At 38.4% G+C, this 27,548-nt stretch overlaps 2 protein-coding genes across 2 annotated transcripts; both read right to left on the reverse strand.

The window, feature by feature from the left end:
- Window positions 1-1,005: 1,005 nt before the first annotated feature.
- On the reverse strand, window positions 1,006-27,548 carry LOC143387314 (transmembrane protein 242-like). The gene is made up of 4 exons (XM_076841827.1): window positions 27,464-27,548; window positions 26,938-27,038; window positions 21,306-21,443; window positions 1,006-1,104 (listed from the first exon to the last, which is right to left on the reverse strand). Exons 1-4 carry the CDS (start codon window positions 27,546-27,548, stop codon window positions 1,006-1,008), a joined length of 423 nt encoding a protein of 140 aa, XP_076697942.1.
- Window positions 6,615-7,613, reverse strand: LOC143387309 (L-lactate dehydrogenase A-like 6B). The gene is given in 1 exon segment (XM_076841825.1): window positions 6,615-7,613. A coding segment is annotated over 1 exon segment (999 nt).

The raw sequence follows: 27,548 nt of genomic DNA on the forward strand, positions 1-27,548 counted from the left end.
ATTCTAAGGAAATTGCACAAGTGATGTTCGACCAGGGGTGATTTCTTTGGACATACTGACACATTATTTTCTCTTCTTTAAAGAATTTTAATTTCCAGTAAAAATAATTGCATGTAGACATTATTTTTCATCTGTTTTCTGTGAGATCCTGGAGGACATGAGAGGGTTAAGTATGTAGGTAAGAATTAGCTTCATTAAGGAACAGTTACCAATTTCTGAGACTCAGATGACTCTGTTAAAAATATTCAAGATAGGTTTACTTTGAGACAAAACTATAGATGTCAGTATTCAGGACCCACAACTAATTTTTCAAGAAAGTACAACTTATACCCATTATTGTTATTTTAGCTCAGCTGTGTCATTTATCATAATCTGTTGTTGGCTTTTTGTCCTACCCATAATGGTTCACAAGGCCTTTCAGTGAGGCCATTAGGTGAGCAACTGGAATGTGTCCTAGCTGCAAACCAAAGATGACTTTCAGGACCACAAGCCACACAACTGCCTTCCACTATGTGGGAGTCACCAATGACCCTGTCACTTTAGACACTGCCTCATAGTAACCATCCAGAGTCTCAGGCATATACTGACAGGAAAGGCTCATAAAACCCACTTATGTAAATACATTGAGGTATCACTGCTGTTACAGGTCTGCTTATAAAGATTCTTTGAAATACTTTATAATAAACTCTTTTTTTCCCCAGGTACAACCCTTGGTTTATTGTTCCAAACAGACATCTTTCCTTTAAGCCCCCTCCACCTGGGAAGGCATCCCAATGATTATTATTGTTAAATGGTCATCTGAACTTTGGGAAGACATTTCCCACCCGACAGACTCAGGCACACAGAAAGAGCGCCTGCCAGGGAGCCTCGACACTGCTGTCCTGCGCTTCATCACAATCTGTTGGTGATCGATGGGGAAATTGCTCCCAGTCCCTTTTCAACTGTGGTGGTGTTTCCAAAACCACCCTTCCTGCAGCAATCATTCTGGAATTCACCCATGTCCTTCTATTTAGATTTCAGTGCTTCCTCCCACTCAACAGCTGATGTGGAGTTCTTGGGAATTGTTGGAAATATCGATTGCATTTTACTTCGAAAGTCTTTCATCTAGAAGAAAGAAAAAAAAATTGGTCATCAAATGTCAGAAGAAGGGAGAAACAGCCGAAACTATTAGAGACAGCACCTTTGCTGACTGGAAAACACTTCACTGCTCACAGGCGCAGAGCAAAAGGAATAACCAATAACCACCGAGGTCTGTATTCCAGCTGCCTCGACAGAACAAAGCACACACCTCTTTTCTTCTTCCAAGTGTGAATCTATTAACTAAATAACACAAAATTTCATTCTTAGTCTGGAAGGCAACACTGTCAACCCTCTAGGATATGAATCTGCTATCAGAGGAATGGTGTGGATTGCTGGCTTTCACACATACAGATGTAGCAAAGAATGCCTCCAAATAAATGAACATACTTAGGTCATTCAAAGTGAGAATTTTAGGGTCAGAGGGAAAGAATGGAGAAAAGAAACTTAGTAGGAGTTTATTAAAACAAATGAATCAATGAATGGCAAATAAATTAGAATGTTCTTATGGGACAGGCAGTGTAGAAAAGCCTGGGTAGGGGTTTTACCAGCAGAAGTTGAAATGAAATCCAAGAGTCAGGGCAGGGGTTGGGAGATCTTATGTAGTGCAGATAGGATTTCTGCAGTTCACCTGGGTGCCTGGTCCACCTAAGGCCTACACCCCAGCAGAGAGGGGAAGTGCTGGCTCCTGGAGCTAGAGTCTTACACACTCTGATGGTTGCTTATCCTATCTCTGGGTCTGCTATGAAGACACCATTTCGGCAGCACCACAGCCTCACCGTTTCTCCTTTCCTCATCTGGATTGTGAAGAACCCTGGACTCATCAGCAACATGCAGACATTCTTAGAGTGGTTATCTGAGAGTTAGTTAATATATTTTTCATGTTGATACTTATTTTTTAAAATTGAGGCTAAATCTTTACCTTGTTTCCAAATTCAGAGGTGATATCAGAGTCTCCGTTCAAACTCTAGTTCCGCCACCTGGAAAAGCTGCCTACTCTCTCCAGCCATATGCAGGATGGAGATAATAACTATCTGCCTCCAGTTGTGAGGATTGCGATGATGCACATAAAGCACACCTACTGTATGTTAGGTGCACACACATTATAAAGATGTGTTCTAAGAACAAAGCTCACATGGATATAATTATAGTGGTTTGCTTGTTAAAAGCATTATTTTAGTTATATATAATTTTGGTTGAACTATTCTGAGACTGAAGATACTATATAGTCTTAGGAGACCCACGCCAAGCATCTCCAAGCTCTAGACCCAGATTCCAATCTTGAAGATACACACATTATGGGACATGCCTCTCTTTCCCCCACCCCTTCTTTTCACTCTCCTTGCTGAGCAGAGTTTTTGCACTATGATGATCCCTTTATAAGAGGTTCTTCACTAGGGACAGTACTTCATCCCTTGAAGGACCTGGAATATGGGGGAGGGTGTCTATTTCTGGTTGTCACAATCTTGGTGGACTACTATTTGTATTTGGTGGGAATTTTTGGTAGTTTTTTACTCTGAAAATCCTTATTGATGGTACACAGAAAGAACTGACTTGTCCAAAGCACCAACTATGTGCCCATTGAGGAACTTTGCACAGACTTTCATAGTTGAAAAACAGGCACTTCTTGGACAGAGTTTACAATGTGTTGCCTGGTTCTCTCCCTTCGTCTTTCTGGGTGAACTTGTTAAAACTTAGCTTAATGACACAGTTTTCAAAAGGGATGTGAGATGGCCAAGGCACAAGCAGCATCATTTACCGTTCTCTTCTCAGTGACATAGAATAGTAAGCTGCCAGGAAGCAGTGGGTGAGAAGCAAAGGAGGCGAGGGTAGGAGAGTGAAGGGCAGCTGCTCAACTTCAGCAGGATAGTGTTCCCATTCCCATTCCTGGCCGGGTTTTTCTCTTTCCTCTCATTTCCCCCATACTGTATTATTTACTTTTTCCCAGGGTCATAGGTAAGTAACTGAACCAGTAGGAGGAATCATCTGGAAAACAGCCAACCAGGAATATAAGGGCTTCAAAACAGGAGAAAGAACCGAGGAGAGTGGGGGAAACACCACTTAGCCCTAGTCTCGAATGCTCAAGCTGTGGATATGGAAACCCAGCATCTACATTGAAGTTATAAACAGGTCTCAAGTTGCTTTAGACAATGGAGCTCTGCTACTTAAAATCTTCACATTTTTTTTCACTAGAGATAGCACTTCATCCCTGGAAGGAACTGGAACTATAGGGGGTGTCTATTTCTGGTTGCCTCAATCTTGGTGGACTACTATTTGTATTTTGTGAAAGTTTTTGGTATAGTTTTTTATTCTGAAAATCTTCATTGATGGTACACAGAAAGAACTGACTTCTCCAAAGCAAAGCAACAACAACTTCAGATTTTAAGTATATGTAGCTTAACCATGTGACTAGTGTATATGAGAAAAAGAAATGTGTGTCACTTCCAGGCTGAGTATTAACCATAGGAGGTGACTTCCTAGGCCTCTCCTGCATTCCCATCACAACACTGGAAATCTGTCACCAAGGTGGTGCCTTAAATGTCTACATTTAAGTTATAAACAGGGTATCTATTTGCTTTAGAGCTCCATATGGAGCTCCATATACTTAAGATCTTCAGATTATACCTCAGTTTAATTAATTTCTGAAAATTCTTACAGCATCAATTCTAATAAATGGGCAGTTATTGGAATTTAAAACTCTTTTGAGTTGTTTTTGCCACTAATGAGTTCACTTAGTTTCTGTCTTCTCACTTGCAGATGTAGGACTATTGCCAGGATCATTATAGGATCTACTGATATGAAGGCACAGCCTTTAGATATGTCAGTGATTATAGAATCAATGATAACTTTTGAGAATCTGTTAATTCAGTTTCTTCCTAAAACAGAACAGAGTAAGACCATATAATACTAATATATCAGGAGATAAAAATTATCATTAGGTTGTAAAAGTGTTACTTGAACAGAAATCATAATGTTTATCATTTGGGATATCCTATGTATCAGGCATGGACAAAGCACCATTATTTAATCTTCAAAGTTCTATATAGCTTAAATTATGACTCTCTGCTTTATTATGATAAATCAGAAATAAGAGAGATGATGTGGCTCCTAAGGATACTTGCCTGGCTGACTGATGTCTAGGAATCTCCCTTCAGTCACTCTGTTTCTATGATCCAGAAACACAAAGTGTCTCTAAAACTTTCACCCATGTGCCACCTTTCACTGAAAACATTTTTAAAAACATAATATATACCTCTTGTAATAGTAGATATTTTCTTTTGGATGTATGACAGATGTAGCACTAATTTTCACCAAGAACCAGGATACATCTACTTCTGGAGATAAGGGATAATACTCCCACTTCTTGAAGTTTGATAAACATGTGACTAGTGTATATAAGAAAAAGAAATGTTTGTCACTTCCAGGCTGAGTATTAACCACAGGAGTTGACTTTCTAGGCCTCTCCTGCCTTCCTTCTCCTGCCTTGCAGTACTGAAAATCTGTGTCCCCCATGTGGTGCTTCAAGATAAAAGTAACCTGAGGTGCTAAGCCAGAATTGAAGAAGAGCTTTCCAAGAGAGTCACTTGAACCCTCTGTGGCTTCTACATGAGAAATAAACCTCTGTATTTTAAGGGAGATTGTGGGGAGATTGCCTTTCGTTGTGGCATAACTCAGCCTATCCTGGCTGACATATAAAACAGACATAATGCATACTCTGATACCCTAAAGTCATACATTATGACTGTAACACAGTTGAATGAAAGTTTATCACATAAGAGGGAACAGGGACTCTGCAAATGAGCCCTACAAATCTCTTATAACCACTTGGGTCAAACAAACCACCAGTTTTCCCATGTTCAGGGAACTCAGCAAATCAGTTAATCCCTTTATATGAAACTGTTTTCTGGGGGAATTAGAACGTTTCTAGATGTTTTCAGTGAAATTGTATATGGGAGATCCATCCGATCAGCATACACAGGGCCGTTTTTTTTTTTTTTTTTTTTTTTTTTTTTTTTATGAGAGATTGCTGTCCTAAATCTGTTTGATAAAATTCAACTAAGCAGCCAGCACTGGCTTGGCTTAGAGAGAAGATGCTGATTGCAACAAGGATCTGAAGATGACATGTATTAGAACATAATCATGTTATTCATTTAGATATTCAATGGTGTTAGGAAAGCTAATGTGAATTTTTAAATCTCAGCTTTCCATTTTCTAAGTTATTAATATTGTCCTTTAAGTAAAGGACAGATAAACCATCTTTATTTTTTCCTAAACTCTTAGTATATCATATCCATAAAGTCTAGAATATGAACTGAAAAGAATGTTTTCTGAGAAAAGCAATTCTCACTAAGATGGCCAAGTCTTATGAAGCAATTAAAAACAGGGCACAACCGAAAAGCAAAAGCTGTTCACATGAAATAAACCAAGCAACAGGGATGACTCTCGGAGCCAGGGCCCACAGTACTAAGACCTAGCCCAGCTAGAATAATTTATAATAGCATCTTGATTTAACAAGACAGCAAATGAGGTTCTCACAGGCATGTCTGAAATGCTTTCCCTAAATCAGGTTTTACTTTTGGTAACAGCACAATTCAAGGGTTTCCTTTTTTTGCCAAATCAATGACAGTAGCTGTACCACCTGTGACTGTCAGGCCTCTTTCTAAAGATATTCTACTTGACTGCACTGAACTTTTTTTTTAAAGATGTTTATTTTTTAGTTGTAGATGGACACAGTATCTTTATTTTTTTTTAATTTTTATGTGGTGCTGAGGATTGAACCCAGGGCTTCACACGTGCTAGGCAAGAGCTGTACTGCTGAGCCACAACCTCAGCCCCCCTGCATTGAACGTTTGATAACAGCTACATCTGATCACCATTATTTTCATATCTTAATGATCTTGCTTCACAGGCATGCATGCACACATGTGCTGTACACACACACACACACACACACACACACACACACACACACAGAGTCCCCATTTCATGATATTTGTGTTTAATGGTCCAGCTTATTGACTGTCCAAGCAAAAAGAGGGAAGCCTCAAGATTGATTCATTACAAAAAAGTACCATGTGTGTACACAATTTTATTTCTACATTAAAGGAAGTTACAACTTTTAAAAAGAGTATATAAGTGAACATATTTATCAATGAGCCAGAATGAATTAGTATATATTTAACAAAAAGAATGGAATTTCTATAACACATTAAACACCAATATCCTTGTTTTGTATCCCAAACCAAACAGACTTGTTTTTGGACTAGATAGCAACGACACTGATGTTCAAGGAAAGAAATGATACATAAGAGACACCAAAACCCCCTTTTATGTTGCAGTCAAGAATTGTAAAAAGTACCATCTAACATCTGGATACCAAATAATAAAAACCAAACAAACAAAACCTGGAGGGCTAAATAAAGAGGGGAACATCTTCATCAATTTTTAGGAATTCAAGTTATTCCAAACCTTGGCATTCACAATCCCATATTTATATCTTGTCTTCAGTAACTTCAGAATGGTGTCTCCAAACAACTTCAAAGCTTGAGCTCCTTCTGAATTCCCCAAAGAGTTTTTGCACTCTTTTTCAAGCGGGCCTCCTCTTCAGGGGTCATCTTTATCTTTATAATGTCTGTTATACCATTTTCTCCTAGGACACAAGGAACACTGAGGAATACTTCTTCATTTATTCCATAAAGACCTTTAATAATGGTGGAAACTGGATGCACTCTCCTGAGATTCTTCAAGATACTTTCTGTTAAATCAGCTACAGATAGGCCAATGGCCCATGAAGTATAACCTTTCATTTTAATAATCTCATAGGCACTTTTAACTACTTCTTAGTGGACATTTTCCCACTGCTCAGGGTCCTTCCTAGTACCTATAGCTGTGTTCAGATCTTTTAGAAGGACACCAGCGATGTTCACTGCACTCCACATGGGAACACTTGAGTCTTCATGTTCTCCAAGGACCCACCCATGACAGCTTTCGGAGTGGATACCAAGCTTTTCTCCAATCAAAAAACGGAAACGAGCAGTATCCAGATTACAGCCACTTCCAATAATGCGGCTTTTGGGAAACGCACTGAACTTCCAGGCTACGTAGGTCAAGATATCCACTGGGTTGGAAACCACGATCAGTTTGCAGAGGGGGCTGTACTGGACGACACTGGAAATCATCAATCTAAAGATGGCCACATTCTGCTGGACTAAGTCGAGGCGGGTTTCCCCCTTCTCCTTGCACGCCCCTGCCGTGATAATCACCAGGCTGGAGTTGGCGGTGACCAGGTAGTCTCTGCTGCACACGATGCTGGGCAGCTTCGCGAAGCCGCTGCCTTGCTGAAGGTCCATGGTCTCGCCCTTCAGCCTGGCTTCGTTAACATCCACGCGGGCAAGCTCGTCGCTCAGGCCTTTCAGCAAGATGCTTAAGGCGCAGGCCACGCCCATCGACCGGCTCCCTATAATGGACACCTTGGTGTGGTGGACGCGCTCCTCGGGAGCCAAATTCTTGAAGAGGTCCCCCTTCACGGTTGCCATCTCCCACCCGGGCGTGAGCAGCCGACCGACGCCCAGCGGGACCTGCGCCTCCCGAGGGGGCCTGCGGGCCCTCCTGGGTCCCAGGAGCTTTGCACTGGCTCTCTGGTTGGACCGCAGCATTCCTGGCAGCCCAGCTCATGGCTGCGCACTCAGGAGGAAGAGAGGGAGGAAAGCCACTGCAGAGGCACAGTCCGTTGAGGGCCAGAGGAACCCGGCTAGGGCGAGGTATCGCCTCTGCGCAGGCCCCGCCCACCCACGTGGCCCCGCAGGCCTCGCCAAGCGCTCTGGTTCTGCACACACCAAGGCTTGGGGATGGGCTTCCTGTCCAGCAAGGGCATCCTGCAGTCAGTTTTATACACATACTCTACACGTTTGTCAGGTGAACCCAGAATCCTGGAGTCATCAATTTTCTACTCTGAGTAGGCAGACCAAGTAAGATGCGTAAATCAAGTACAGGTGAGTATGTTATATTGCAGGCCACAAAGGTGCTTATGCATTGTTTCCTAATAGCATCTGAAGAGAAATGGGCTCCTGTTTCCCAGTGTATCTAGCTGAAGGACCTTTTATTTAGGAAGGACTGACCATGACCATGACCATGACTCACACCCATGTAAGTAGACAGGTGCTCGACAACAGGGCAAGGGGCTGCCCGTGTATTACTTCAATAGTCAAAACTCACCAGGAGAGGATACCCATTCCTTCTTATACCAAAGGAAGGCCTGTGATTGAGTCCTAGTAAAAACGACTTCCTAAGAAGTCATAAAAAAGGAACTTATCTTTAAAATGTTCTTAAAATCACAAATTTTAAGCAATGCACAAATCAGACTGATGACTAAAATGATGAAAATTATTTAGTATACAACACTGTATTAGTATATCTTACTTCCTCTGCATTTTTTCTAGGCAGACTTCTTAACTAATTTCCTTACAAATTGCTGAGGAGATGTACATTTTACATATGATGAAATGCACCCTCTGATAAACTCAATAAACTACAAAAGCCTCACTTACAATTATGATTCTTTCTCCCCACTCATAAGTGATTTGAACCCAGCAAGGATTGCTCAAAGCACCCCTCTTGTTCTAAGACAGGATTTATTCTCCCAGAATGGGGCTTCTTGGTACATATAGCCCTTTCATAATGCACAAGATTACAGTTTTGGGATAACAAATCCTGACAAAATGAATAATTTATATTCAGGACATGAAAAGCTGTTCTCATTCTTCCTGCCACTGAAGAGAGGAACAATAAGCAAAGGAGTTGGATGAGGGGTGGGGAAAATTGGCAAACATTGTAGTTCCACAACCTTGTTTCAATGTGACTCATTGGCTGTAATGATGCACTGTCTAAGCCATAGGGACCCCAACACTCTGTTTAGATGGTACAGAGCGACAAGCTCTGTGACACACAAAAGCACAAAAGCATCAGAACATGAATTCTCTCCACTCGGGCAGTCAGATTTATGGTATACCATTTGTCAAATTAAAAACCTGAATTTTAAAAATAATCATCTTTTTTGAATAGTAGCCAACATTTTAGAGGGATCCTTTAAAAGAAACAAAAAGATTTTGATAGCTATCATTTCTTTTATCCTAGTCCTCACTGGAAATGTTTTAACCTGATGAATGCTCCCACCTTCTTCCTAAATGATTCCTTTGACCAGACAAGTCATTTTCCAGGATAAGTGCTCTTGAGCATGAAATTCAAGGACATAAAGACTCTAAAGTGGATGGCTTTCTTCTATGTAATTTTCTTCCTAGAGTTTGAATTTCTTCAGCAATATAATATCTGAGACCAGTGTCTTCAGTCTTTCGCCCTAGACATAACTAAATCATTATAGGGCTGGATTGGGGGGGGTAAACCTCTCCAAAATAAAAATACATCAAACAAAGCCACTTTTTATTTACAATAAGTCTCAAGATAAATGGGAAGTACTAAGAAAGATGAAGAGATGTAAGTGACCTCCAGAGCAGATGTAGGTCTACTCAAAGTTGTGGAAAGCCAAATATAGCCAGACAGCTCCCTAATGGTTTCTATCTTAGGTGGCTCATTATTCTTTTTGAATTGAAAACCTAGCTCAAATTATCTACTCAAAATGCAGTGTGACATTATAGCTGATGGCAGGATTACACTTTAATGCTTTTGTTTATACCACTCAGGAGGGAGGTGGCAGGAAATTCAGACCACCACATGTCTCTGGAATGGCTGCAACTCAGTCACTCTGTCCTTCCACCAGGCCTCTCCCAGCCCATTCCCACTCTCCTTTTTCTGTCCAGGAGCCCAGTTCCCACAGCCCATCCTTTCACAGATCTTGCCAATCCTTCAAGCAGAATGGATTTTTAAAAATCCTATGTCACCACTTTGTACCTATCTCTATTACAGGATTTATCACAATTAAATGTGAAATACTTATTGAATATATCACTTCTAAAGGGATCAACCTTATTTATTAGCGTATCCTTGTCCTCTGGATCAGAGTTGGACACATGAATAAGGATTTGGGAAATGCTTATGATAGAAAAGGATTAGTAAATCAATGCAGACCTGAATTTGTAAGGCTAGACAGAAGAGTAAGAGATGAAAAGCTGGGCAAGAGAATCTACCTGGTGCTACAACAGAAGTGGTAAAATGAGTGATGCCCCTTTAGGTTATTTTATTTATTTATTTATTGTTTATTTATTTGATACTGGGGAATAAACCCAGGGGTGCACTTGACCACTGAGCCACACATATTTATCCATTTTTATATTCTATTTTGAGACAGGGTCTCACTAAGTTGCTCAGGGTCTCTCTAAATTACTGAGACTGGCTTTGAACTTGCTATCCTCCTGCCTCAGCCTCCCAGGCCACAGGTGTCTTCAACTGCGCCCAGCTCCCTTTGGGGTTTCTTAGCAAGGCTATAAGTTAAAAAAAATTCTTACCTATTTTCATAGCCAAGCATTTTTCAAACCTTAACCAAGTTAAAATAACAACAAAATCTATACTACTAGAAATACAGTGAAACAGGTATGCAAATGGAAGAGAAAATATTTTTAAACATTAGAATTGTTTAAAATGTTGTTTTGGGGAACCATTAAGAAAATAATCAGCCTAAGCAACTTAGTAAGACTTTGTTTCTAAATAAAATATAAAAAGGGCTTGGATGTGGCTCAGTGGTTAAGCACCCCTGGATTCAATTACTGGTACCTCCCCAAAAAAATCAGCATAAGAATTCCTTGATTTGGGAGGGAAGGATCCAAATGAGTAAAAATTAGTGTTAATTAACATAATCTGATCAGAAACAGACTATAAACTCACAAGGAAGGAGAGCATTACATAAACAAAATTATTTTAAAAGCTTTCTTTGTAATTTTAAAGTTATAAAATTATATTTTAGAATTAAAGAAGACTCCAAGTCTCCAAGAAGCACCATGCCAGCAGCATCATCCCAGTTCTGACAAGCAAAAGTGCCTCCAGATACTGCCACATATCTTCTACATATATTCTGGGTCTAGGTGGGGGGACATTTTTGCCTCCAGTTGAGAACCAATAAGTTAAAGAATAAGCAGGGGCCAGATGACAGAATGGTGCATAAACCATTAAAGGAACTGAATTTCATTCTTAAGGCAAAGGGAGCCCTTGAGATAGCAGATTTCATTCAACAAATATTTAAAAAACACCTACTAATGGAAGGCACTGTGACAGGTGCCAATGATACAAAGAGAAAGATAAAGGAGAGCTCTGTTTTCAGAATTTACAGTTTTACAAAAACTGATAAAACAAGAAAATAGGTCAAATAATTTTATTTTACAATTGGTACTGTGAAGAAAACAGGATAATGAGTAATTTTAGACCATATGGTTTGAGGATACTTCTCTGAGGAGGTGAAATAAATCTGGGTGGAAGTTCTGAATGGCAATAGAGCTGGCTGTACAGAGAGTCAGCCATAAATTTCCTGGGTAAAGTTAGAATAAAGGTCCTAGGCAGGAGTAAACCTGGTGTATTGGGGGAACAAGGGGACTGGCAGGGCCCAAATGCAACAGGAGGGGTGCGCAACTGTGGTAGCTCAGGACAAGGTCAGGGAAGGAGGTGGGGCTTTACCATACAAACCTTCTTCCACAGGAAGCTAGTGAAGAATTTTAAGTGAAATAGTGTCATACCTTAACTTACATTTAAAAAATATCTCCAGCTGCTGTGTGGAGAAAAAAATGCAGGGGAAATGAAGGTGAGGTCAGGAGACCAAAAGGATGCTCAATAGACTAGGTAAGAGAAGAATGGAGGCAGAGAGAGATGGAGGAGTTGGGCTATGAGCTACAACTAACAGGTCTCACCCATGGATTAGAAGGGATGAAGGGAAATGAGAGAATCTGAAACAATTCTCACCTGGGCTTTTGGTTTGAACTAGGGGGACGGGATGATGGTGGTCCTTCCTGAAATGGGGGAGAGACTAGGTGAGGAATACATTGGGAGCAGGTGAGGAAATCAAGAGCTCTGGATGAGACAAGGGTCATTAGACATGCCTGTGAGGCACAGTGAAAATGGAAATTGCAGCCGAGAGGCAAGTCTGAAGAGCTAAATATCTGGATGCCACTCGAATGGACAGATTGATTTAAAATGCCAGGAGCTAGATGACAGAGCTGAGGGTCTGTGCATGGATGAAGAATGAAGAGTCTCTATGGAGTCAATGGACTAATGTCAAAAGTATCAAAGGAGGAGCTGGCAAAGATCAATGAGGTCCAAGGTGCCTCAGAAACCACAAGACCCACAAGACATTGCTTCCTGAGAGGTTGCTCAATGGGTCAAATGCGGCCAGAAGGTCAAGGAACAAAGGTAAGACCTGGATCTAGCAAGAAGGAGAGCACTGGCAACCTGGACAATAGTACTGCACTCCCAAGGAAAGAAGCTGGCAGGAGATAGAAAGGGGAAGAAGTGGAAATGACCACCACATACAATCCTTTCAGGAAATATTTTCTGTGAAGGGAGCAGACCAATGGGAGAGAACAGCAAATCTGTACATGCTGCAGCAATAGGGAGAATGTAACCATCAGTAAAGCCTGAGGAACAGGACAGCAGCAAGGTCTGGATTGGGACCTAGTGACCAAGTGGCAAGGGTGGGCCTTTGGTAGCAGCATGGACATTTTGTCCCTGGAAACAAGTAGAGTGTATGGTACAGCTGCAGGGAGAAGTCTGGGGCAGGTGAAGGCCAGAGTGCCTGGCAGTAAGATGCAGCAAGGATTGCAGGGAAGAAAGGTGGGAGGCAGAGAGAGCAGAGAGGCCATTTTGATCATCTTGGGACAAGAAGTGTCCCCAGCCATTGTGGCTATGCAGGAGAGAGGCATTTCGTGACTGATGAGACAGGGTGAGAAAGAGTATGGTCATGAATGGTGATCTAGCTTCTCCCCTGGGGCACCTTAGTGGACAGTGCTGCCATTCACTACTCAGCAGTAGAGCACTTGCCTAGCACATGCTGGGTTCACTCCTTAGCACCACATAAAAATAAATAAAAAATAAAGATGATATTGTTCCCAACTAAATAATATATATATATTTCTTCTTAAAATTTTTAGTAATATTTATTAGGGAAATTGAATTTGAGAGACTTCATTTTCTGATATACTGACAAGTAAGTATATAAGTATATTAACATATTTGCTGGTAGCCATTAGCCAAGTAGGTATGACAATTTCCTTGCCAGTGTACCCCTATGCTGTTTAGTGGAAGGACTCCTGGAAAGTGACCTTGCTCAAGGACCAGGGCGGATCCGTGTTTAGGGTGTTCCCGGTTTAAGATAATCCGAGTTTAGGGCGTATTCCTGCTGGGAATATGGCGTATCCTGCTGCCTGAGTTCCTCTTGAGTTCTTAGGGTCAGACAGTATAATTGGGAGACAGAAGCCCAGTGGAGGTGGATTTGGGCAGAGAACGTGGATTTCCCCAGAACGTGTTTGTAGATGGCCGGTGTGAGATCGGGAATAAAGAATTGCTGTTTGAATCTACAAGCTGTGAGTGGCTCGTGATTTTTGCCCAGCCAGACTGCGGCACATATTTATTAAACTCAATGTTTCATTGAATTTTAGCTATATTTGACTACCAATATCAGGTAGCTTTTAAAATGAAGCTTAAGAGGAAGCACACAATAGCACAATATCAGGTCTATCAGTCCACAATGCTTTATTTAGAGACATCTGTTCATACCGGCCAAATTTTATAATTTCAGTATAAGAAATAAGGACAAAGGAAAAAAATGAAAAGAAAACTCAGTGAGATCAAGGCCACCTTTCCTCCTGTGGAATATGGCTAGGACCATTCCTGAGGTGACTAAGCCTGATTTGTGCCAGGCCTCTGGAAAGAAGGTCTTCTTTAATGAGTGCACATTCCCATTTCATAAATTGCCAGAGGCCCAATTTGACTTATGAAAGAAAACTGGTGGGTTTGTAAAGAAATATTTTGTAAATATGCCCCAGCATCAGATTTCTCCTTCCTTGGTGTAAAACACGTTGGTCATTATCTCCCATTTTACACTGAACAAGACCTGTGATTCAGTCCCCCTGTCACCAAATTGCTCCACACATCAAGTGCCTCTCCCCAGCCCCATGTTAAGCCATGAGAGCTGCAAAGAAATGCAAAACAAGGGCAACAGAGATGTCTCTTTTGCCTCAAACTTACTAACTGATGATTCCAATTCATTTAAAAATGATTCCAGGAAAATATTCCTTAATTCATAAACTGCTTGAAAGCCTAAGGGATTGACAGATGAAACAATCTCTGGAATATCATTCTGCCTGTTTTCTGGGGGTTCTAATGAGCACTGTGAAGAAGAGGAAGTGAGGCCAGTATGCTGAGTGTTAATCAGAGTAAAAAACTGAAGCTTCTTCCTAGGGCAGAACTGGTAGAGATATCAGAAACATTGAAATTAGATTAGGAAGACACAGAAAGATGCTTCAGCCACTTCTCAGACTTCCCCTGCAGATCACTCTGAAATGGCTACCATTAAACAATTTGCCAGGAGACTAATAGTTGTTTTTAATCTTTGAACTAAACCAGTAAGAAGTAAACAGAACTTAGTCTATTCCCTTTGTTAGATATCATCAAAGTTGAAAACTTCTAAGATTTTTCCCACGTTTTACTTACATTTATGGTCTTACAGTCACTCTACAATACTGCTTCACTTGAGATGAATACATAAAAACAGTCTAAGAATAAATGTACTAATAAAAGCTGAACCAGAATAGTAATAAAACTGAATTAAAGAGTCAAAGGAAGAAATGTAATTATAATTAGCAAAAGCCATCAGGCTGATCATAGAGTAAAGAAATAAATCTAAATATTAACATAAAAATTATACCTTGCAGCAATTACAACAAAGAATCAGACAAAATAAATGTTGTTAGAATGCACCCAGAATAGTCTCAGAGGAAGAATACAATAATACTTCCTTTAACTCTCAGAACAGGAAGGCCAAAGGCCCATTTCTAGAGAAATATTTAAAAGATAGCTGTTCTACTATATGGTTTACCTTTTTTGTTTGTTTATTTTTAAAGAAAAGGATACCTGGGATCTTGAGAAAGCAGCCACCTATATCAGCAGATGAGGAGATAGGACAGGCCTGAAGAGGTTTGAAAAACTCCAATCACAGACTGTTTTCATTTGAGCCTTTATAGCAACAGAGATGCAGTTTAAAAAGAAAAAAAGAGATAATTCCCTATCTATCAGATGGCCAAAAGTTTCAGAATAATACAAGTCACAAATGGCCAGGATGCTAGGAAAATTACATGGGCTGTAATCTTCTTAAAAAATTTGTTCTCTCTCTATATATACATGAAAGTAGAGTGTATTTTGACATATTTACATGCATGGAGTATAAGTTATTCTAATTAGAATCCTATTCTTGAGGTTGTACATGATGTGGAATTTCACTTGTGTTATATTCATATATTTATATTCAAACATAGGAAAGTTATGTCAGATTTATTGTAAGCTGTTTCCTTATAAACAAATTTTTTCTGGAGGGTCATTTAGGGTTAGGGTTAGGGTCATTTAGCAGTAGATAGCAAAACATTTTTTTTTTATTTTTAAATTTTTTGCAAAGACATTTTTAAAACATACATCCTCTATCTTTAAGACAAATTTCTCAATCAAGAAAAGTACAGTAAGATGTATGCCTACATGATCACTATGGTGTATAATAGTGAAAAACTACTATCTAACTACTGACAGTTAAGCAGATTAAGTAGATTATAATATGCAATGGAGTACCATGTAGACATTGAAAGTGATAGAGATTTATACACTCTGCTGTGTAAAATTTCCCTGTTACTGTTCAGTCAAAAAGGTCCCAGTGCCCGAGGGGTTTTTTGTTGTTTCAGTGCCAGGGATGGAACCCAGGGCCTCCCACATACTAAGCAAACTCTCTATCACTGAGCTCCATCCCAACCCAGCACACAACATTTCTGCACAATTCTATGAATCATAGCATAGGTCTAAAAGGGTGTTCCTACTATGGTGACTGTAACTTGGTGGGATTTCTGCTGGCTTCTGTTTCTTTTTTGTACTTTTCTACATTGAGTTTTTTTTTTCAAACAGTGAAAATATATTTATATATATATATATTTAACCCCAAACCAATGTCATCTTTATTTTTTTAAAAAAGATAGGCCCTAAATACATTTTTCTTTAAAAATAAACACCAATATGTGTACTTTAGTTTAGATCTTGAATATCCCCCTAGGACTTATATGTCTTGGGCTTGGTCCCAAGAAGGACATTAAAGAAGGTGGCAGAATCTTGTGGGAGTTCCTGAGATCATGGGTATGTGACCCAGAGGGACTGTGCAGTTTTTTCTTTGCTCCCTGGCCCATGATATGAGCAAGCAGCTGTGCTCCACTACACACCCCTGCCACTGCTGTCTAGCACCTCCACCAGGAGCCCAGAGAAATGGGGTCACTCAATATGCCTGGGACCTCCAAAACTGTGAACTAAATCTTTTCATTTAGACATTAATTTTCTCAGATATTTTGTTATAGTGACATGAAGCTGACTAATATACCTCTTATCCCACAATAAAAAAGTTAAAAACATTTATAATTAATACCTCTAAATAATTTAAAGTAATTCAAAATAACTAAGAACATTTTCATTCATTGTTTTTATTTGGGTTTTAGTTTCTAGGAAGGCAATTGCTATAAATTATCTATAAATTCTTACTATACCAGGCATCATGAATACATCTACACAAGACACAGGAAAGGGAAGCAGAGGTGACTCTGTCAGTTCTTTGAGATGGCAACCCCCTCACAAATGTACAGCACAGGGCCTCAGCAGTGTATTCTCCCTTCTGTAAAGTTCCAATTGAATCAACCAGGGAATACTGAGATACCTGTGTTTCCCCTCTGAACAGAAGAAAACAATATCCAAGGTAGCCTATTGAAAATTAGCTAAACCTCTTCAGAAATCCTTCAAATATCAATACCCACTATAGATAATAAAAGTAATAAAGTCAAAGTTATGCAATTGAGTAACATACGAATAACTGTATATGACATGGTTTCTATTTCTCTTCCATAATTACAGAATTGCCAGTTAGTCCACTACAGGAACTCAAATCATTTACCTCAATTATTTTCTGAGCTTGAAGTACCTGCCCTGATAAAACAAGCTAATCATACTGCCCCTGTTGAATGATCAGTCTCTTGTGATCAGGTGCATAGCTCGTTTAGGAACAATGAACCCATAGGACAAACTCATCTCCCCCCTCCACAATGAAGTTACTGTGTTGAATTTAATCCTCAGTCCTACTCAAATGATACAATAATTAAGAGTAACCAATAAACCTAGACTGAACAATCAGGCTGTGCTTGCTGGCCCAAAGCTGGCCAGGTGGCAGGGTAGACGTGAGTCTATGCTGATTTCTGTAGGCAGGGAGGTCCCCACCTTGTCCTGGGAAAACCCCCTAATTGGGCATGGTACTGAACTCCCACTAGCTCTCCTTTTTTTGAACCCTGATTAAATGATGTGCCATTATATAAAATACAGATATATTTGATGTATTACATGTGCTCCATGAAATATGAAATTTCATGATAATTATAAATAGAGTAAAAAAAATTTTTAAGAATCTGAACAGTATTTTGATTTAAGCATTTTAACACGTTCCCTTTTAGGCCAGTAGATGTAGCTGTGAACTAAATTAGGAAATACAAGTACTTTTATCAAGCTGCTCAAAGTCAGCCATTAGATGGCACCTTTTTTTGTGATGGTGGGGGCTGAGTTTATTGCAGATTTAATGCATTTCAAGGTAGCTAAACAACAATTATTTGATGCTGGAGTTGGTTTCTACTTACCTGCATTTATCTAGAAAGTCCCCTCTTAACGATTTATTGTGTGCATGGACCATTTCTGCTCATCGTTTTCTAACCAATACTGTTGTCCTTAGGTAGAGAAAAATGCCATTTCCCAAGGAGGCAGTGATAGTGACACAAGTTCATTACTGGACTTAGGTCAATCTCATCATCAAAACTCTAAATGCAGGAACTCTCTAAATGTACAGATGAAATATCCCATATGCTGTTTGTGAGCCTCAGAACAGGGTAGTAAGAATCTTCCTGGGAAGGGAATGGTAAGGCTTAGACAACAGCTTACTGAGGAGATGTTCTTAGCATAGTGTGCAGCTCTCGAAAGACCCATTAATGACTTCCAAATGAACACACCAACAAATTAAAAACACTGCTGTCCTTAAAACATGTGCCTCTTGGAAAATATTAGTGGATTCATTTTTCTGTGACACTTCTTAAATATGCAGATCAAACTGATGTGCCTAGTGACCTGTATGTGGGGAGAGGGTATCTGCATTCCCTCTATATAATTAAACAAAGATGCAACAGAAAAGGAATCTGTGTATTCTTGTATTCAGTGTTGCCAGTCAGAAAATATTTTTCCTCCCCAAAATATTTAATTTAGGCAATAATCCTCTTACTAGTGCCATAAAACAAAGTTCACAATCTAGAAACTAAAATAGCACAATCTAGCCCATAAAACCAAATTCTCCAGTGTAAAATAACCTAATTTTTTTGGTCTATGAAAATTTAGATTGAATCATTCCATGACTCTTAAATTGAAGATTATTCATATTTTCATACCTCATTTTTTTTTATTGAGTTTATAACCAGAGTACTAAACACTGGAAACATCACCCATCAATTCCACTGTCAATGGAAAGTGCTAACAGGCTGTCAGCCACTTAACTTTATTACTTGGTGCAAGCCCAGAGTACATTTCATGGGTAGCCAGAGGAGTTTTATGAACTCCTTTGCAGTAAAAAACTAATAGAAATAAAATCTTGCACAATTTTTTAAAAGGTATTACTAGTAAAGTAATAATTTAAAAGAAAATATGTAAAGGCAAAATAAAAAATTCACTCATATACCCATAATTCACTCACATATTTCTATCTGACATTTTTCCTCCTGGGTACCTTGTTTCAGGTACCCGCTCTCCTATCATACATAGCTATGAGTCCCATTTTCCATTTACTGTAATATTGTAGGCATTTTTTAATTGCAGATGACAGCTTAAAAGAAGATTTTCTCTTCTTTGAGTAAAGAATGGCCAGTCCTAGACCAGACTTGACATCAATTATCATGTGGAGAGATGAGGCCCTCACTTACCCAGAAAAACTTGGTGAATTATCAAGAACAACATGGTCAGGTCACAATCAAAACCAAATTCACTACCTGCCTCCCTCCCCTGGCTCCTTCACTTATTCCTTTATTTCCCATCTTAGTTAATGGAGGTAAAGCTAGAAAACACGCAGATATTAAGATTTAGAATTCAGTTCAAAACTTGACTCTGTCAGTTGTGTGATCCTGGGCAAGTGAGTTAGGGTCTTGAGCCCTTATTCCTCACTTATAAAATGGGGGATAGTAATGCTATATTGGTATTAGGCAGAATAAATAGTCTGCTATGTCTAAAACGTTGGTACAATGGATGAAATGAAAAAAATTGAAGTAATAACAATCATCAAAAATCTTCAGTCAGTGGTTTTCAGAATTTTCCAAGTTGTCCCTAATTTATTGTTACAAAGGATGATTAGAAAGCAAAATCACTTTAAAAATAACGGTTGTTCAGACCAGGGAAACTATCATTTGTCCATCAGTGTGTTTTGACTGAAAAGTACAATAATCCCCATGTTTAGTTATGATTAAACTGAATGTGAAAAGCTCAACTATGTTTATAAGGTTGATTTAGCAAACCACTCCCTGTTGCCCCCCCCACAACTCAGTGTCTCCTTCTCTACTGAATTAATTCATCTCCACATTATTCTCCAACTTAAAACGAAAACCTTCTTAACTCCCCCTGCCCCCAATCCTTCTGGTTATGACTCCATTTCTTTATTTCACTTTACAGCAAAACTCAATACTTGTCTGTACCTACTGCCTCCAATTTCTCTCCTCTATTCTCTTTTGAATCTACTCCACTCAGGCTTTCTGCCACCATTTCAACAATGACCATGATTTTGCTACGCTCAAGTCAGTGGTCAGTGTTCTTATGCAACTTCTCACTAGCATGCAACACAGCCTCTTCTTAAAATGTTTTCTTCTCCTGGCATCCCAGCTACTACTCTGGCTCTCCTGGCCTCTTTGGTCAGGATATCACTTTTGCTACTTTCTCCTCTCTCCAATCTCTCAACCTTAGGAATGCATAAGAGCTCCCTCCTCAGACCTCTTTGCTTTCTTGCCACCCAGCTGCCTGCTTTCATGAGCTCATCTGCTCTAAAGACTTTAAACACTATCCATCTACTGGTGAGTCTCAAATTTATATCTCTACTTTGAACCTCCCCCTGAATTCCAAACTTCTATATCTAACTGATTACTTGGTTCTTCATGTGGCTGTCTAACATATCTCAAACACAAGTCCCAGACTGAGCCCCTTATGTTATCCCCTAACATTGGTCTCTATCCATTTTGCAGTTGTCCACTCCAAAATCTTGGAGACATTCCCTGATTTCACTTTCTTCTCACATCCCACATCCAATCTACAACAAGACCTTGCTAACTCCAGCTTTGAAATAAATCCAGAACCTCTTTTCATCAACTCCATTACTGCCACCTATTCTAAACTCCCATCAATGCTCATCTGTCATTAAGAGCCTGATACACAGAACTTCCTACTAGTTGTTTGGACATTCTGTGGACCTTCTTAACAACAGAAAAGAAAGAAACCAATCTTTTTTAATGGATAGCTTTTTAGCTTAGGGTATAAATTTTATAAACACATACATATACACCCAGACATAAACACACACATATTTAGGCTCTTAGGATTTTTTTCAATAATGTGTAAACAACACAATTAATCATTTAAATAACCCATTTTAAAAATGCTTTAATTATTTTACAAGAATGTTTATACATATGGATGGATGTTAAATAGTACAGAAAGTTGTTCCAATTAATAATTCATTAAAGAAGTAGCTAACATCAATTTACATAGAATGAACATTAGCTATGAATTAGTCATTACATAATTATAGTTGAAAAGCTTTATTAGTTACTAGTAATGAGAAGTTGCCTAGAAATTGGCAAGAATTTCATTACATTCTTTGCCGTTACTTCCCAAGACAGGACCACACTACATAGATATTCGAACACCGGGAAAATTTAGATAGCAGAAAGTAGAAAAAACAGCCAGATGCCAATCATAAGTTTGTAGTTACTTACACTGTGAACTCCTAAGGCTTTCCAGACTGCGAAGCTGATCACACCAACTCCACACCAGGCATAAAGTGAGTCCCAGCCAAGAGCTCTCAAGGCAAGGAAAGACCCGCTCTCTGGTAAGGCAGCTGTAGCCATGCTTCCCTGAAATGAAGACACAAAGGATTGAGTAAAATGATCAATTCAGAAAGGATAAGAAAGCTGGGAGTGTTTGAAATGATGTAAGCATCATGATGCTAGGAGGCCAGGCCAAACCAAGGTCAAATAGCAACTTCACTACTTAGTAAGTCAATATCTCTGATTGAAAGACATTTCAGCATACAAGACACTGTGCCTGTTAATTCTTCCCGAAAAAAACTCAGAATATTCCAAGAGATTTCTCTATTCCCCAATCATTGGCATTTTTATTATAATAACATTAAAATAATTACCTAATCTGATAACAGCAGATTATAACATCCTGTCTTTCATCTGGAAAGAAAATTCTATTTATTTGTGTCCACTTCTTTTTCAGAAGAATTTTCTTTATATTGCTCAACCTATTTCTTAGTGCAACTTTTTCTTATGCAGGCTTGGCTAGAGATTGCTAACACTGCTCCAGCACACAGAAAGCCTACACTTTGTTGATCTGCATCCCTGTACATAGCATCATGACTACATCCAGTAGGTATGCAGTGCTTATTGACTGGCACTTTTTGTAGATATTCTTAGACCTAACCAGGTCACCAACACATCTTTCTTTAACCATTTTCCACAATACAAACAATATTCTCTCCATCTCATTCCTTGTCCATGTTGCTGTAGTTTCAGTGTGGTTCCCTAGACACCACAGATCTCACATAGATGCACTCCCTGGCTTTTAATTGACCTGATTTTTGCCCAGAATTAACCAAATGTTATTTTACCAGGGTCAGTTTAAGTGCTTTAGCCTAAATATTAATTTAGAAACAAAGATTAAAAACCATCATTCCTCTGGGAAGGACAGAAATTGGCCTATGCATATATATATTGTAAAGTCTACATTCACCCACATTTGTTTTACTAAATTAAGTAAAAAGGAAACTGCATGAAAATAAATCTTAATGATACATCAATATTCACGTAAAAATCTTAATTTTGCCTTAGAATTTTTAAAAAGCAGGTCATATTTGTGTAATATCAGTCTCATAAATTATAAAATAAAATTAGTTATTATTAGTCATACTATATAAATTATGCTTCTGAAAATGAATTTTTGTGGCAACTTGATGTTAAAAATTAATCTTTGAGTTTTAAAAGTGTAGACCCAAGCTTTTTCCTCTAGGGGAAAATGCCAAATGACATTCACGCACTCCATTCAAATTTTTCAAAATGAATGTTGACTGACTTGCTTCAGAAAAAGATTAACTTGCCAAAAAGTAAAAGCATTTTCTCTCACTGCCATTTTTTGTTTTAAAATACAGGGTCTTACTAAGTTGCTTGGGGCCTCTCTAGGTTGCTAAGGATGACCTTGAACTTGAGATCCTCCTGCCTCAGCCTCCTGAGTCTTGGGATTACAGGCATATGCCACTGCACCTGGCTTCATTTTTTTTAAGTAAAACTAAGGCTTTTGTATTTGGAAGTTGAATTTAACAAATCATACTGCAGTTACAGTAAAACACTAAGGAGTATTCCCAAAATAAAACAAAAATTATTTTCTAAGTGAAAACTCAGAATTTATAATACTTCTATGCCAGAATATATGTATATTCCTTATCTTCTAACATTTACCTAGTAGCCTCTGAGAATTAATAATCTATTATTCATACACGTAGGAACTATCAAGAGCAAATTGTCAGAATGCTAACTGCATACTAATGAATAAGTCTACGTTTTAGGGTTTTTTTTCAGTATAATTCTAGGATTTTACATAAATCAAATAGATTTTTTAAAAAGAATGTTCAATCTAGTTTAATTTCCCCTATAAAGCATTCTTATCTAATATCAAATTTTTATGTTTACATCACAGAATAACTTAATAATGTATGCAAAATACTTTTAAAAGGTATTTTTTATAATTTTTCAGAAGTTACAGCTATGAGAAAGATGAATGATAACCTGTCCTTTTAATCTACTTGTTACATAAATGGATCTTGAAATAACTCAGTAATGTGATAAAGTTGTTCCATGCCATAACATTTATAAGTAAAGGCACTGAATTACTTTAGATAAGCAAATTTCAAGTTTATGTATGTATTAATAAAAATATACACACAAAATTTCACTCATATAACCTTGCAATCTTTTTATGAAACTGATATGTGAAAAGAACCAGTTTTAGAAATAAAGCTTGGTCATTTAAATAGATCAAAGAAGCTCAAGAGTGGACTCTCTGGCCATCTTAGATGGCATTTTCCTGTTTATTAAAAAAATTACAAAGAAAAATAACTGTGCTTACTTAGCCCTTATTATTGTTTTCCACTTTCCAGCTTTCTAGCATAAGACACAGCTAAAAATGAAAATAGGTCACTAAGGAGCTGATTACCTGTCTGAAATAGAAGCAGTGTAGGTAGCCCCTAGCTGAAAAGTTGGTCATTAAAAAGTCCTAGCCCCTAGCTCAAAAGTTGGTCATTAAAAAGTACTTTTGGGTTACAATCCTGTGTTATAATAAATACCTACATTCCCAGGTTAGTGGATAGGAGTTTATGTGAATAACAATATTACTAAGTGGTATGATTTATTCCCCAAAATTTATTTCCCAGAAATAACTGAAGATAGAAAAGTACTATGTCCAGCAAGTTGCTTGATTCACGTGTGCCTCAGTTTCTTGCTCTTTAATGGGAACAACACACAGTAATATCGGCTCATAGGGCTGTGTGTTGGTTAAATGGGTAAAGCCTTTAGAATAACAGCTGGCACTTGGCAAGTATTCAATGTTTGGAAAAATAATTATTATAATAATAGAAAATGTCTAGGTGGTGGGTGACCTTTAAGTTCATTGCCTCAGTGATACTCTTACATTGGTGCTTGCTCAATACAAACTGATTAAATGCGTGCTCCAGAACTTGAGTTCTTCCACAACCCATTTTAACTCGCAGAACGTGGAAAAATGGTAATGCTCTGATTCCATTGTTTCCCAGAGGGAAGCAGAACTTACATATTTAACCATCCAGAATGGTGGTTCTCAAACTTTCTGGGTCTCAGGATCTTTTTATACTTGGACCCAAAAGATTTTCAGTTATGTGGGTTATATTTACTAATATTTAATATATTAGAAATCAAAACCAAGAAGTTCTCAAGTTTTATTCATTTTAAAATAGAAGCAAATTTTACATTCTTGCTAATTTTTTAGATGCCTAATCTAATAAAAAAGAGAACTGGATTTTCATGTCTGCTTCATGTTGCAAAATTTTTTTTTGTTGTTTTGGTTAAACTATATGAATAAAATCTGGCCTACAGATATATGGCTGGGAAAGAGAGAATTTAAAAACTTTCCTTTTTTATAAAACTTGACAAAACTCCTAACTCAAGGTTAGTTACAATATAGAATCTGAAGTCATGTCAATGAACTTCTTTGTAATTTATTACATTAAAATGTATTAGTCTATTTTGTACTTTGAATAGAGCTTTTATTCCATGAATACATGATTACTCAGAAGACACTGATTTACCAAGTTATATACATATTTCAATTACTGGTATGATTTATTAAACAATATATTTTTTAAAACATCCTTAATATCACCATAAAAATTCTCATCAGTAAAGTTGCTGACCACTAAGTAGGGGTAAAGCCCAGGATGGCAGATAAGTTTTCTAAAACCTAATTTTAACTGAAAGTTTGAATTTTAACAGTGGAAACACAGGTTCATATTTTTCACTCCTAGGAAAATGTCTTCCATATACCTCCTTCTAAATAACAGTTTGTCAGTTGTTCTTTCAAATAAAAATATTCCATGGGAAAAGTGGCTCGTTCAGCTGGGAACTCAATCACACACTGCTTTTCCTAGAGAAAGACATCTTGCCTCAATGTTACGAAAAACTGTATGAGTATTTCCCATTTCTTCTCACAATTCAAATGTCATGATTTACTAAAACTAAAATTTTTACTGCTTGGACAATAACATTCTTAATTAATGTTTGTTTGTTTTAATTGCAGATGTACTGAAATGAAAAACACAATAATGACAATTAGTATGGTTTTCTGCCACTACGGTGACTATGCCAAGGCACAGCAGTTTCACTGTCCATTACTTCCATACCATGAGTGCAATTATGTTTGAATAATCATGGAGAATTTGAATAATATTCAAATAATCAGAATTTGAATAATTCTGACCTTACAGGCCCACAAAAGAGTTTCAATCACCAGTGTTCTCTGGATCAGTCTGCAAACCACCATCTTAGACCATGAAGGGCATATGTGATGAATAAATCTCAGAGCAAAACAGAATGCAAAGTTGTAAATATGTGTAGAATCTCTAGCTTTCATCAGATTCTTAAGTCTGTGAGCTGAGGGTTAACATAAAAACACTTCAGCTTACAAATCAACCAAATTCTACTGTTAAAGCACCACTATTAAATTTTACTGCTTTCTGCCACAAGATATATTTCTGCTCTAAAAATATTCAATTACAAAGGGAGAAAATGATCCATAAGGTTCTTAGCGATAATTTGAGTTGTTCCATGTAAGCCCTCATAGGGAATTTAAATGCTTTAAATTTGTCTCTTGTCATTACAGTGTCCAGAAGAGTTAAGTATGAATGCCCAAGATAAGAGAAAGCAACTCCAAATGGTTTAAGATTTTTCATGCAACACTCTTCCTCAACAACGGTAATAATCTGGGTGAATATTTAATCTGTGTCCACCTCACTAGACTCTAAGATTCCTGAGTGGCAGAAGTGTTGTTCATTTTTTATCCTTTGCACCTGGTTAGTACAGTGTATGACACATAAAAGATTCCAAGTAAACATTTGTTAAAGCAATGAAGTACTGAATAAGTCAAAAGGGGTGGGAAGAAGAGATGGAACAATACAAAGACAAGAATCTACAAGAAAACTCAAAGAAAATTCCTCACCAGTGAAGGAAATGAGGTACACAACACCAAAAAGCAACTGTGTCAATCTTGCTAATAAGTTAAGGATATTTTGCTTTAAGTATGTTACAATCACTCAACTAGTTTCTGAGCATCTAAATTATTTTCTAGGGGCTGGGGCCATAGCAGTGAATGAACCTCCTGTTTAAAGAGCTGACATATTTCTCACTGACACAAGGATGTGCTTTATTTCAATATTACATCTCTGAAACAGAGATCCTACTGCAGTAAGTATCAAGAGCTTAACTGCCATAATTTTTCTTTCTAATAGTACATAAAATATTTGGACCTCTTATACTAACAGTGAGTTACCTAAATTTAAAGTCATGTTGTGACTTATACCAGATAAGCTTTCAAAGTCTTGTTCTGCTAAAATTTAAAAAACCACGAATCAAGCACTTCTTTTTAAATGAAAATGAAGACCATCAATTAATTTGTAAATTTCTTTAATCCATGTGGTATACTCAGACTTACTTCTTAAAACAATGAGAAAGGACATCAACATTTCCTTTACTTTTTTATATAAAAAGATGCCATTTATTATAAACAATAACAATGCAATGAATGGATCTCAGTGTCACAAACCTTATTGAACCATTCAGAGCTTTTCTTTTTAGCCAATGATAGTGTGGTAACAAATCCAGCCAACATTCCTGCTGTGGCAACAGAACCAAGGAAAATTCCACCTGCCAAGAGTTTGGGGGAGGGGAGATTCAAATTAAAAAAAAAGAAGAAACAATTAAGTTCAAAACAAATAAGTTTCAGATACTTTTTAAGTTACACTCAAAATTACTTCTGAAATTCGAGAAATTATGGCTAAGCAGCTGTTGCCGAAGGTAAGCGGCAGCCTCGGGTGAAGTGCGCCCGACCTCAGGACCTCTGCTTCCAGGGGTCATTCCGGGATGCAGTTCCTTGCCCTCTCCGCGGGTGGCGGCGTGAACTGCGTGAAGTTTCTCCCGGGGGTAAAGAGAGCGACTGTAATTAGAGCAGGAGAAAAACTGCCGAGGGGATGGGGAAATGCAGCCCGCACTCGAGGAGCGATCGCGGACCCGCCTCCCGGCTCCGGGCTGCCTCCCCCCGCCAGCGGTTCCCGCACCTCCCCACGTCACACCTTCAACCAGGAAAAGCCGATAGTCCATGGGCGCCGGAGTCTCCAGGTGAGAAGGCTCGCCAGGCCCAGTGCCCGCCGTCTCCAT

The sequence above is a fragment of the Callospermophilus lateralis genome, unplaced genomic scaffold, assembly GCF_048772815.1.
Source record: "Callospermophilus lateralis isolate mCalLat2 unplaced genomic scaffold, mCalLat2.hap1 Scaffold_127, whole genome shotgun sequence".
In the NCBI taxonomy this organism is placed as follows: domain Eukaryota; kingdom Metazoa; phylum Chordata; class Mammalia; order Rodentia; family Sciuridae; genus Callospermophilus; species Callospermophilus lateralis.

Coding starts and splice junctions, on each gene's coding strand:
- LOC143387314 (XM_076841827.1), bottom strand. CDS start 27,548: ATGGAGACGGCGGGCACTGGGCCTGGCGAGCCTTCTCACCTGGAGACT. Junction 27,039..27,463: donor TCGGCTTTTCCTGGTTGAAG/GTGTGACGTGGG, acceptor AACTCTTGGCAG/GTGGAATTTTCCTTGGTTCT. Junction 21,444..26,937: donor GCTCTGAATGGTTCAATAAG/GTTTGTGACACT, acceptor TCTTCATTTCAG/GGAAGCATGGCTACAGCTGC.